Below are 13,528 nucleotides of genomic sequence, written 5' to 3'. Positions count from 1 at the left end.
GGGAGAGAATGGGAAAGAGACTGGAGAACAGGAGGGCATGTGGGTGTTTCAATTTTAGACTTCAGTGTTCAGGGAAAGCTTCATCGATAAGATAACCCATGATTAGAGGGTGGAGAGAACTAGGGAATAAGCCATGTGATTATGGGGAGGAATTTCAGACAGTGAGAACAGCAGGGGCCCTGAGGCAGGAATGTGGAGCCCCTGCTGCTTAAGTAGCAGGACAAAGGAGAAAACAGCAGAGGAAGCCAGACAAAGACGAATACCCTGAAGCTATCAGTGTCAGGTCTCAGAGGTTACTGTAAGAATTGTGGCTTGAGGCCAGCAGGTGGTGTGGTGGTGTGGTGGTTATGGTGGCTGGACTCCCACATGGCCAACCCGGTTTGAGTCTCAGACCCAGTGGCTTGAAAACCATGCCAGGCACATGTGTGTACATGTCCCAAATCTCAGGAAGGGAATGGAGGAAAAGGGCCATCCCCTCTGAAGGATGAATTTTCTCTCTCTCTCCCTCTCTCGGTGAGCATATGCACGCTAAGGCAAAAATCCTATGAAAAGAAAAGAAAAAGAATTGTGGCTTTTCCTCCAGGTGAGAAGGAAATGACTGAGGGATTCTGAGCAAAGAAATATATAACATTATGTCTTCAGTTCTGAAAGCACCCATCTGGCTGCTGTGCTTAAAAATAAGTCTATCAAAGGGCAAAAAAGGTCACTTGAGTCAACCCAGTAAGAGATGCTGAAATCCAGAACCACAGTGGTATGGGTGAGAAGTGGTCAGATTTGGGACTGATCGGAGACTGGAGAAGAGACTACAGCATTGTCATCCCCCATGGGCAGTGATTTCTTAACTCTGCCCCTCTCTCCCTCCCTCCCTCTCTCTCTCTCTCTCTGGCAAGCGAACACATCCTATACCAAAAATCTCTCTAAAAAATAAAATCCCCTGGTGCTTCCTAAATTGCTAACCAGGCTGGGTCCTTTGCCTAGAATAACTTAAAAACTACCTTGCCAAGGGGCAGCCTGATGCAGCAGAAGCACATGCACTTTGCACTTGGGCAGACTGGGCTTACTGCACCAGCTGCATGGCCGCATGTGTCACTGCTGGGCCATCTGCAGAACTGGCCCATTCACCCACTTCACGGGCCCGTTTAGTTACTCAGTCTACAATGTTCATTCTAGTGAGGAGCATGGACTCGACTGGAGCGAGGCTAGAAGAAACTGAACTTGTTATAACTACCACGATTGGACATATCTGGCACCCCAGAGTATTTCAGATGAGATTCAGTAAGACCTAAACCAGGGCAGTGTCAGTAAGAAACATTTTAAGAAACTTTTTAAAAATTTTTAAATTTTATTTTATTTATTATTATTATTACTACCTTTGAATTTGCTATAGGGCATATACGCTCACCAGAAAGAGACATGGAGAGAGTAAGAAAGTAAGCCATCAGGTCTGGGACTTGAATTGTGGTTGGCCATGTGGGGAGTCCAGCACCATAACCACCATGCCACCTGCTGGCCCCACATTTAAGGAATTTGGGGGTAACTAGATAAGACTTCATAACCAACTGGGTAGAGTGAGCCAAGGTCTGAGGTAACCCCTAGCTTCCGACTGATGAAACCATTCAAGGCACGAAGGCAGAGAGAGGAAAGGCTTGGGAGAGAGACGGTGAGCTCAGGCACTTGTTTTATTTAGCCCTGCCAACTTCTTGCCAGTTTGTTTGCTGGAGGATTTTAAACAAATCCCAGACATTATACTGTCTCGTCCATAAATACTGCAGTAGCTATCAGTAGATTATCTCTAATGGAGTGCTGTTTTTTTTTTTTTTAATTTGCCAGATGGCATATGCATTCACTAGAGAGAGACAGAGAGAGAGCGCGAGAGAAAGAAAGTCCTCCACCCCAAAAGGAATGCTCCTGCTGCAATCCCTTCTCCTCTCTCTCTCCCTTCTCAGGACTTTGCACGCACATGCACTCGGTGTGCTTTTCAAGCCCCAGGACCCGAGACTTGAACAAGGTAGTTGGCCATGTGGGATCCAGTTCACATAACCACCAAGCTGGCCCTAACAGATAGTCCTTTAATTTTTTTTTTTGAATTATTTTATCCAATTTTACTTACTTATTTTAATTTGATCAGAGAAGGACAGAGAGAGAGAGAAAGTGAGAAAGCAAGTCATGAGGTCTCGGACTCAAACCGCAGGCAGTCCTGTGGGAGTCCACACCTTTAACCACCATGCCTCTTGCTAGACCCACCCTAACAGATATTTCTAACTGAGTTTTGTTTGTTTGTTTATGTTTTTGCCAGAAGGCAAGTGCACTCACCACACAGAGATGAAGAGAGAAAGTGGGCAAGAAATCACCCAAGGGGATGACCGGATCACCAACCCTTCTTCTTTATTCTTCTCTGGGGATTTCGGGGATGCACACAATGCCCAGCATGGTTTTCAAGCCGCTCGGTTCAGGACTCACACAGCGATGGGCCATGTGGAAGTCCGCCCACCTTAACCATCTTACCACCTGCTGGCCCCTTTAACAGAGACTTTAATGAACTGCAGTAATATTATCACAGCTAACAAACTGCTCTCAGGAACAGTAATTTTTGAGATACTTCACAGTGAGTAACCTATTGCCTCTGAAATTTATACAAAAGACATTCCTGGGGCTGGGACCAGCAAGCCGTATAGTGGTTAGGATGCTGGACTCCCACATGGTGGACCATGGTTCGGGTCCTAGACCCAGTGGCCCAAATCTCACTTTCTCTCTGTTTCTCTCCAACAAATGCACTACTATGACAAAAACCTAAAATGAATAAATAAATCAAAAAAAAAAAAAAAAGATATTCCTGCGCCAGCAGGTGCTCTGGTGGGTAAGGCAGTTGGACTCCTGCATGGCCAACCATGGTTCAAGCCCCAGACCCAGCAGCCTGAAATTCATGCCAGGTATATGAGCATGTGTGCCCAAAATCCCAGGAGGAGAATGGAAGAGAAGGGACTGCAATGCAGCCATTTCCCCTGGAGGTTGATTTCTCACTTTCCCTCTCTCTGTCTCTCTCCAGTGAACACAAGCACCCTGTGGCTGTCTAGATAGATGTTTTCATATTCCTCCCTCCTAAACCACAGACCAGTTTCTGCCAATAACACTCCATTCTTCCAAGGTGAAAATTTTTTTTGAGAGGTTTTTGCTATAGGGCGCATGCGCTCACCAGACAGACAGAGAGAGACAGAGAGACAGAAAGTGAGAAATCACTCCCCAGGGGGGATGGCCACGCTGCAATCCCTTCTCCACCACTCTCCTCTCGGGATCTTGGGCACGCATGCCCACGCGCCCAGCGTGAGTTTAAGCCATTGGGTCCAGGCCTCTAGCCGAGGTTGACTACGTGGGAGTCCAGCGACATAGCCATTACGCTAACTGCTGGTCTCTCAAAGTACTTTAAATATACGACGAATAACAACATCCAACAAGGGTTATACCCTACCAGTTCCTTACCGACTATGACAGTGGCTCTCAAATTTTATTGTGCCAAGAATTAGAATTGTCTGGCAAGTTTGTTAAAAAAAAGTGGTTTTGAGAGCCAGCAGATGTCCTAGTGGTTAAGGAGCTAAACTCCCATTGGCTGACTGCAGTTCCAACTCTAGACCCAGTGACTTGAAACTCACACTGGGCATGTGTACATGTGTGCTCAACATCCCAAGAAGAGAATGGAGGAGAAGGACTGCAGTGTGGCCATCCTCCCTGGAGGGTGATTTCTCACTTTCTCTCTCTCTCTGTCTCTGGTGAGCACACATGCCCTATATCAAAAATATCTCTTAAAAAAAAAGAAGAAGAAGAAGAAGGGGGACCAGAAGATGGTGCAATGGTTACGTTGCTGGACTTGTAAGTAGTCACATGATTTGAGTCCCAGACCCAAAGGCTTAAAACTCATGCCAGGCCAGTGTGCACACATGTCCAAAATTCTGAAAGGAGGAGCAACTGTGGCATGGCCATCCTCCCAGGGGTGATTTCTCATTTTCTGTCTCTCTCTGTCTCTCCAGCGAGCACATGCACCCTATAACAAAAATCTCTCTCTAAAAAATAAAAAGATGATTTTCTGAGCCACAGGTGGTATGGCGGCTAAGGCACTGGACTCCGACATAGCTGACCAGGGTCTGAATCCTAGACTCGGTGACTTGAAAATTATGCCAGGCTCATGTGCGTGTGTGCCCCTAATCCAGATAACAGAAGGGACTGTGGTGTGGCCAAGCCCCTGAAGGTGCTTTCTCACTTTCCCTCTGTCTCTCTAGTGAGCGCACATGCCCTATGGCGAAAACCTAAAAACACAAATAAATAAAATAAATGTGTTTTTCCAAGTCCTGTCTCCAGCAGTTCTGACGTAGTGGTTCTGGGGGCGGAGTCTGAGAAATGTGTATTTCTAACAATGCTGCGAGCTGGTTCCAATACAGATACCTGCAGACTTACAGAAACTGGCCTATCAGTGGTTTCCAGGCCTAGCTGGCTCGTCTGAGGCCCCAGCGCTGGAGGTACCCACTCGGTCAGCTGAGAGCAAAGCACAGAACCCTGTGCTCTGCATGAGGCCTGGATGGTGTGGGTGCAGCAATGGAGAATCCCATGTGTGATACCATCCCATCTTTTCAGTTCTGCAATGGGAACCATATGGACTCAAGTGACTTCTAACCCTCTGCTCCTACATTCCCCACACCGCACCAGCTAATCCAGCCAGCTGTCCCCTAGGGAGACCTGCCAGCTTCCCTCTCTGCTCCTACCTCAGTCCTACCTTTGCTGCTGATCAAATTCTATCTACCCTTCATGGGCACCCAAGCAAGCCCCCTTTACCAATCACTTCCTTACCCTTTTTTTTTTTTTTTTTTTTTTTTGCTGTTATTGCCAGAAGGTATGTGCAAAGTTTCACCAGAAAGAAGAGAGAGGGAGAGACAAAGGGAGAGGGAGAAGGCATACCTCAGCGGAATGTGGTCACATGGTAACTCTCTCTCCATTTCTCTATCTTGTCAGGACCTGGGCGCACATATCCATAACCCAGTGTAGTTTTCAAGCCACTGGGGACAGGATTTGAACCATGACCTGCTATGATCTGGCTACAGGGCTGACCACTACCTTGCCTTCTTTTTAAAATTTTGTCAGATGCAAGTGCTCTCACTGGAGAGAGAATGGTCCCGCTGCAATCCCTTCTCCATTTCTCCCTCCTTTCAGAATTTTAGGCAGACACACACACACACACACACACACACACACACACACGGGCAACCAACACGTTTTTTAAGCCACAGGGTCCAGGACCTGAACTGTGTGATTCACCACATGGGATCTAGCCGCCTTAACCACTTGCTGGCCCTGCTTATTTAAAATTCCCACTCAATGGATGATGGCTGGTATTAAGTTGAATCACTTGGAATTTCCATTTTTTCAACATTTTTATATTTTCAACATATAAAAATGGCAATTTCATGTGAGTCAACTGAACGCATCCAGCTCACTGCTGCAAACACAGTGTCAGTCCAACTGCATCTGCTGGAACCGCACAATTAGGCAACAATGCACAGTAGTAACCCCTTCAGTCATCCTTAGCCCATGTCACTCAAGTAAATTTCCAAGACTATGGAGAAAAGTTTCACAGATCATCTGGGTGGGTTCTAGCTGAGTAGCAGTAAGAACTAAGTTCACATTCTTGCCCTGAAATTTCTTTTGAATTTTATTTATATTGTAATCATTCAACCAATCTTGTAAACTAACCGTACTCAATTGCGAAAGGCTGGGAAAAGAATACTAGACTAGAACCACCTACTACAGGGAGGATTTATAAGAGGCTGGGGGCAAGGGTGGGTGCTCGGTTTCCGGATATAGGTAGAACAGAATGTTTCATTTTCAAAGCAGCAACAATGTGGCCCACATACCAGGTTCAAGCTTTTAACTCTCCATGTAATACAAAACATGTAAAATATGTATCTGGGGGTGATGGGCTGTCACAGGGCCCATGTGCTTGCTGGGGAGAGACAGAGACAATAAAAAGGACATTGCCCTCCCTAGGAGGCAATGGACACACTGCAATCCCTTCTCTTCCATTCCCCCTGAGATTTTGGGCATGCACGCACACCCAGCGTGATTTTCAAGCTACCAGGTTTGGGACTCGAATCGTGGTCAGCCATGAGGAGGGCCAGCAGGTGGTATGGCAGCTAAGATTGGACATCTACTTAGGTGTTTAGCAGGTTAAGGAAGGGGGTAGAATAAGAAAGCGAGTGGTTTAAAATTCCTAAAATACTTTATCAAGACTGTTCCCTTAGTTTCACCCCAAGAAAACAATCTGGATTAGCCTCTTTGTGTTCAACATGAAAGTCTGATGGTGAAGACACTAAGGGTCCTGCATTACACATGCAGAGCCTTGACAAGTGAAGCCTACTGCTGACCCATACAGGTGTCTTACAATGGGAAAAACTTTGAATCAGAATGTTTACAATGTTTAAAGAGAATGTCATGAGAGCCAACCCAGAGAACCTAAAAAGCCAGGCTGGAGTCAGATTGCTTGGCTAAGGACAGCTCTAACACTTGAGTTGTGTGACCTTGAACAAACTCGTCCACTCCTTCCACAAATATTCATGCACAGCAGACACGTCCCAGGTGCTGACCAAGGTGCTAGGGACTATAAAATGGTCATCTCCCGCTATCACGCGGCAGACAGACATGCTCCAAGCTTCTGTTTCTGAAAATGCAGGGTAGAGTGTCCACCACATGAGACTAATGAAAAGAGCCAGATGGAGAAATCCAGCAGATGGTGTGGTGGTTACGGTTCTGGATCCCACATGGCCAACTATGTAGTTTGAGTCCCAGATCTAGCAACTTTGAGAACACATCAAGTGCATGTGTGTGTGTGCCTGAAGCCCCAAAAGGAGAACAGAGAAGGAACTGCAGCATGGCCATACCCACGTAAGGGGTGATTTCTCACTTTCCCCTTCCTCTCTCTGTCTCTGGTGAGTACAAGTGCCCTCTAGCACTCCCCCCCAAAAAAAGAAAACCATAAAGCCCTCAAAAACAGCCTCTGCCACCCTACAAATGTTCAATGAATGTTAGATGCCACCCTGTCATCATCCTGATGATAAATGAATTCAACGTCACTACCAAAACCAGTCTAAAATCAAAATAAGGCTCTAGATCTAGCCTTAGTCTTGCTGAAATCTATATAAGAAACTGTGAGGAAATGGAACATGAAGACTTTTGCATAAACACGAGAAAACATTTCCCAAAGAATGTTAAGTAACAATATATTTTTACAAATTCTATTATTAGGAACACTAGAGCAATGGGCTGCCCCTGTAGTGCAGTGGTTAAGGAAGCTAGATCTCACATGGCCATCCACAAATCAAATCCCAGTTCCAGCGGCTTGAGGAACACACAGGGTGTCCGTGTGTGTGTGTGCCTCAGATCCTGACAGGGATGGAAAAATGGAGGAAAAAGGACTGTAGTGAACCCCCGCTGGGAGCGCTTTCTTTCACTCTCTGGTAAGAGCATGTTCCCTCGGGCAATATGGAAAAAAAAAAAATTTAAGGGCTAGCCCCATAATCTAGTAGTTAAGGGAGCCAGATCCCACATGGACAACTATGGTTTGAATCCTGGCCCTCAGGGCCTGAAAAACATGGCAGGTATGTGTGGATGATGCCCCGTACCCTGACAGGATGGAGAAATGGAGGAGCAAGGATTGTGGCATGACCATGCCCCATTGATAGATGCTTTCTCCTCTTTCTCTCTCGAGCAAGTGCGTGTGCCTTCTGGCTAATAATAATACTAACAATAATAATAGCAGCAACAAATACAGTATGTAGTACTACCTACCAGGAAGTACTTTAAACTCTTTGTACATACAAATAAATAAGATAGTATTCTCCAAACCAGGCTGGTCCTGTAGAGCAGCAGTTAAGTGCCATGCAGAGGAAACTAGATCCCACAAGGCCAAAGGCCAACCAGGGTTCAAGTCCTGGTCCCATTGGCTGCACACTGGGCACAGGTGAATCATTCAGGATCCTCATGGGATGGAGAATTGGAAGAAAAGTAAGCAGTTTGACCAGGTCCTGTTAAGGATTGTTCTCTCTCTTGCATGCACATGCACACATTCCCTCTGGTATAAGGAAAAAGAGAAAAAACTGGTTTCCCTCATCTCTGTGAGGTATGTGACATTACTATCCTTTCACAAATGATAAAACTGAGGCACAGAGAGGATACATAATTGGCTGAGGGCCACACAGCCTTAGTGGAGCCAGGATGCAGAGCCGGAGTTCAAGCACTGACTGCCAGCTCTAGGAGCGGTGCTGACACCCCTGCCTGCTCGGCCTCACCGGGCAGCACTCTGTTGCAGCATGCCGGGAACCAAGGCAAAGGGCACAGGGAGGGAAGGCGATGTGGTGGCGGGGCGGCTACACCGTCCCCAGGCTGCACAGCTGCTTACTCCTTGGGCAGGACAAGGACTGTGCACACAAGTCACTTCTATGTCAAGGTATATACCCAAGAGAACTGAAAGCTTACGTTCACCCAAAGACTTGTACACAAATGTCCAGAGCAGCATCATTCATAGCAGCCAAAAAGCGGAAACAATCCAGCGTTCATCGATGGATGAACATGTAAGCCAAATGTGGCACATCCACGCAGTGGAAGATTATCCAGCAATAAAAGGGAGTGAGGTACTGACACATGCTACAACATGAGTACACTCTGAAATGGTCATGTTGTAAGTGAAAGACACTAGTCACAAGAAGCCAGAGTGTACTTGTATGAAATACCTGGGGAAATCCATAGTGGTTACGGGGGGCAGGGAAACTGAAGAGTAATTGCTAACTGGTGGAAGGGTTTCTTTTGAGGATGATGAAAATGCCCTGGAATTAGACAGTGGATAATAGCTGCATAATTTTGTGAATATACTAAAACCCAATGAATCATATACTTTAAAAGGGTAATTTTTATGGTATATAAATTACATCTTAAGAGAAAGGAAGAAAAAAAGACAGGATATAAGAGTAACTGGGGACCAGCAGTTGGTATAATGGCTATGTTGCTGGACTCCCATGTAGTCAACAGCGGTTCGAGTCCCAGACCTGGAAGCTTAAACTCATGCCAGGCGTGTGCGCGTGCGTGCCCAAGATCTCGAGAGGAGAACGGAGGAGTAAGGATTGTGGTGTGGCCATCCCCGCTGGGAAGTGATTTCTCACTTGCGCTCTGTCTCTCTCTGTCTTTCTGGTGAGCACACACGCCCTATAGCAAAAAACTCAAAAAATAAAAAAATAAAAAGAGTAACTGTGCTCCCTTATAAAAAACCTTTAGAACAAAAATACTGGCTTATCTGTCTGCTATGGCAAATAAAATGAAGTTACCATTATGATCTAAATTGCTTTGCTAAATAGCTAAAAAAAAAAGAATTATAGATCAATTTTAAAAAACTGAGAATCTCGGGAACCAGCAGTTAGCGTAATGGCTATGTCGCTGGACTCCCACGTAGTCGACCGCGGTTCGTGTCCCGGACCCGGTGGCTTAAAACTCACGCCGGGCACGTGTGCGTGCGTGCCCAAGATCCCGAGAGGAGAATGGAGGAGAAAGGATTACGGCGTGACCATCCCCCCTGGGGGGTGATTTCTCGCTTTCTGTCTCTATGTCTCTCTCTGTCTGTCTGGCGGGCGCACACGCTCTACAGTGAAAATCTCTCCAAAAAAAAAAAAAAACTGAGAATCTCTAAAAATGAAACCTTGTATTATTTCATTCATAAAACAATAAATTTAATAAATGATCCAATAAAATGAAATCTAATGAGAAAACATAAGTGACATTTTATTAACATCACTTTTCCCTTGGTACTTAAGGTCATTTCATTTCCTACTTCCTGTGTAACTTCTGCAGTCGCAGATGCAACCACGGCATCGTGGCAAAGAGCCACCCGTCTGGCTGGAATCCTGCCTCTGTCCTACAACAGCTGTGCGACCCAGGGCAAGTACAGGAACTGCTCTGTGCCTCAGCTTCCCCTCCTTAGAGGGAGATGCAGAAAGCATACTCACTTCACATGGCTGTTGAAAATTAAATACAAGTTCGTCTTAGGGAGGCACTGAGAACAGTGCCCAGAACACCATTACAACTGCCGTAAGTGAGCTCTGTATGACTAAGAACGTAGGACCACGCTCACCAACAGCAGGACTGGGTATGGCCACAACCTCATGTAGTAACGAAAGGCCTGTGGGAGGACATCTAGAACTCTTGACTTCAGTCACTTCTCAAAATGCATGAAATGACAGGAATGCACAAATCCACTCAGAAACGTGAACTCCATTATCCTTTTTTTTTTACATAGCACTAACTGTCAGTCCTAAGGAGAAACTGCAAGTACAGTGCACACAGGGTGGGGATGTACAGCAAGTCTTTCAAAAGTCCATGGAAACGTGCATGTTACCAACAAAACCATGATGAATTCAAAATTCTTACACTATGGGACCAGCAGTTGGCTATGTCACTGGACTCCCATGTAGTCGACTGTGGTTCGAGTCCCGGACCCAGAGGCTTAAACTCACACCGGGCACATGTGCATGTGTGCCCAAGATCCCAAGAGGAGAATGGAGGAGAGGGGATTGTGGTGTGGCCCAGCCATCTGGGGTGTGATTTCTCGCTTTCTGTCTCTCTGTCTTTCTGGCAAGTGCACGCGCCCTATAGGGAAAAACCTCTACCAAAAAAAAAAAAATTACACCAAAAACCCCCCAAAAACTCATACTTCAAGTTTTTTTTCTTTTTTAAATTTGCTGCAGGATGTTTACACTTACCAGAGACAGAAAGAGAGAAAGTTTAAGGGGGAAAGCACCCCCAGAGCAGAGGGCCACACTGTAATCTCCTCTCCTCCATTGTCCTCTCAAGATTTGGGGCATGGGGCCAGCAGTTACTATAATGGCTATGTCGCTGGACTCCCACATAGTCAACCGCAGTTCGAGTCCCAGACCCAGTGGTTTAAACTCACGCCGGGCACATGTGCCTGCGTGCCCAAGATCCCAAGAGGAGAATGGAGGAGAAGAGATTGCAGTGTGGCCATCCCCCTGGGGGGCGATTTCTCGCTTTCTGTCTCTGTCTCTCTCTGTCTGTCTGGTGAGCGCATGCACCCTGTAGCAAAAACCTCTCAAAAAAAAAAAAAAAAAAAGATTTGGGGCATGCATGCCCCTAGTGCGTTTTCCAAGCTCTTAGGTCCAGGATTCAAACTGCACCGTCAGCCATGTGAGATCCAGCTGCCTTAAACACCACCCCACCAACTTGCCCCAAATTCATACTTTAATTGCATATTGCCATCAACTTTCTGAAGTATTTTTGTATGTGAGCGTAAGAAAAACACTCAAAAAAGCTATCTCGTTATAGAAAGACTAATATCCAATGCTAACACTTATTCTAATACTGGGGGATAAACAAAGAAGTCACATGGCTACTAGACAAATGCTGTGTGTTTGCACAGCACGGACTGCATCCCTCCTCTGCCCATTTACTGCATTTCTCTCCAAGTCAACGAACAGGTAAAACTAGTCGAGGGGCTCTTTCTCTAGCAATGGCCCACACAATGGCCGGTTCTCAGCTTACTTTTCTGAACATGTGATCTGGTACATGAAAGAATCAAGCACAAGTTAATTTTTCTAAATAACTCTCCAGAAACAATCCCACATTCACTTCTCTCATTTTACTAGAGTGAAATTAGTGTACGTTTTATGTGAGTTCATCCAATTTTTCTTAATTATCTCTTGGCAAACGGAACATTCTACTAGGAGTTTAGACCTGGAAAAAAAATCATTCAAAAACTACCCTATAGAAATTAACTTTCCGGAGCCAGCCATTGGTGTAATGGCTATGTTGCTGGACTCCCATGGAGTTGACCATGATTTGAGTCCTGGACCTGGTGGCTTAAACTCACGCTGGACGCGTGTGCATGCGTGCCCAAGATCCCAAGAGGAGAGTGGAGGAGAAGGGATTGTGGTGTGGCCATCCTCCTGGAGGGTGATTTCTCGCTTTCTATCTTTCTGTCTCTCTCTGTCTTTCTGGCGAGCTCAAGCACCCTATAGCAAAAACCTCTCCAAAAAAAAATTAACTTTCCTGGGGCCAACAAGTAGGGTGGTGGCTAAGGGTGCTAGACTCCCACATGGTCACCTGTGGTTCGAGTCCCAGACCTGGTGGCTTGTTTTCTCACTTTCCCTCTTTCTCGCTCACTATGTTCCTCTCTGGTCAAAGTGAAATAAATAAATAAAGTTAAATAAAATAATTCTTAAAAAAAATTAATTTTACAATGTCAATGCTGACTCCTGAGGTAAAGAAAAGTTGACATAGCATCTTCCTCCACCAGTTAAAGAAGCTATCATGGCCCCACATAAAGTGAGAACGTGCTATTAAATGTTAGCAACAGAGTTATTACATTATGAAAATCTCCAACGCAATCCTGGAGATTTGTCTCTACAAAGAGGCAAGCTGCAATCTTATGAAGTGAGTAACTCAAGTTTAAAATGTTTCAAAGTATTCCTCTATAAAGTCCACTAGACTTTTCCAAATACGTTTTTAGGTAACTGACATCTAGGTGATGTAAGGATACTCCAGAGCTCTGATTCTCTGTGTCCTCACTGCCCAGCAGCAGCCCCTGGGAAAAACGAGAACATGAGGTCTCAGGTCTGCCTGGGACTGTCTCACAGTCTACATTTCAAGCCAGCCCTTGGGTACTCGGTGTGTGCATTAGTCTCTTAGGTACAGTGGTCTAGAGATGTTATCTGGCTAAATCAAAACAAGACAATAATGATGGCCAGCAAATGACGTGGAGCTAAGGCGCTAGACTCCCACATCGCCAACCACAGTTCAAGTCCTGGACTTGGCAACTTGCTTTCTCACTTTCCCTTTCTCTCTCTCTCTGATTCTCTGATCAAATTAAAAAATAGTAATAATGAATAAAATTGAATAAATATTTTTTTAAAAAAGAAAATAATCATGTGATTAAGTTAAATATTTTTTCAGCTATAAGAACAAGCCTTTTTTTTTTTTTGGTCAACTACCCCAATATAAAAAAAGAAAATGTACACAGGACCCACAAAAAAGCCTCAGCTATGGAGACATTTTTCAGAAAGGCTCAGAAATAACCCAAATAGAAGGTTTGAAAAGCTTCCCATCCAGTCCAAGTTTAAAGAGAGTAAATAAAAACCACGTTCATACCTGCAAAACGCAGAGGTGCATCTTTATCCAGGGCAATCAGAGGCGGATCGAGGAGCACCGTGTTATCGTTCTCTGTAATGATACCATGGTAGGTGGGCTCGAGCCATGGCTTGTGCTTGTTAACTGCATTTCAAAAAAGAAAGAAGAAAATAGTTGAGCTTAGAATTATTATTTTATACTTCACTGCTTCTGAAACGAATGTCTATTATTAAAGTGATAAGACTCCCATCAGGTTACAAGGCAACATTCATGTCTTTGTTACAAAGTGTGGTGTCAAGACGCAAATGGGATGAAATTCCAGTAAGTGAGATAAAAATTATCTGATCACATGAACAACCAGAGA

General features: G+C 45.2%; 1 protein-coding gene across 4 annotated transcripts in view; it reads right to left on the bottom strand.

Annotated features, from left to right (window-relative positions):
• The window catches only part of CLSTN1 (calsyntenin 1), a gene marked incomplete at its 5' end in the record, with an annotated part of 50,399 nt that extends 37,091 nt beyond the window's left edge, over positions 1-13,308 (bottom strand). For all 4 annotated transcript variants that reach the window (XM_014586581.1, XM_014586584.1, XM_014586583.2 and 1 more), the window contains 1 exon segment: positions 13,186-13,308. In XM_014586581.1, coding sequence (XP_014442067.1) covers positions 13,186-13,308 — 123 coding nt within the window.
• Between the last annotated feature and the right edge of the window lie 220 nt (positions 13,309-13,528).

Source organism: Tupaia chinensis, unplaced genomic scaffold, assembly GCF_000334495.1.
Source record: "Tupaia chinensis unplaced genomic scaffold, TupChi_1.0 Scaffold000146_1, whole genome shotgun sequence".
NCBI classification, from domain to species: domain Eukaryota; kingdom Metazoa; phylum Chordata; class Mammalia; order Scandentia; family Tupaiidae; genus Tupaia; species Tupaia belangeri.
Note: the sequence above shows the minus strand (reverse complement) of the source record. Positions and strands in the feature narration are given on the sequence as shown.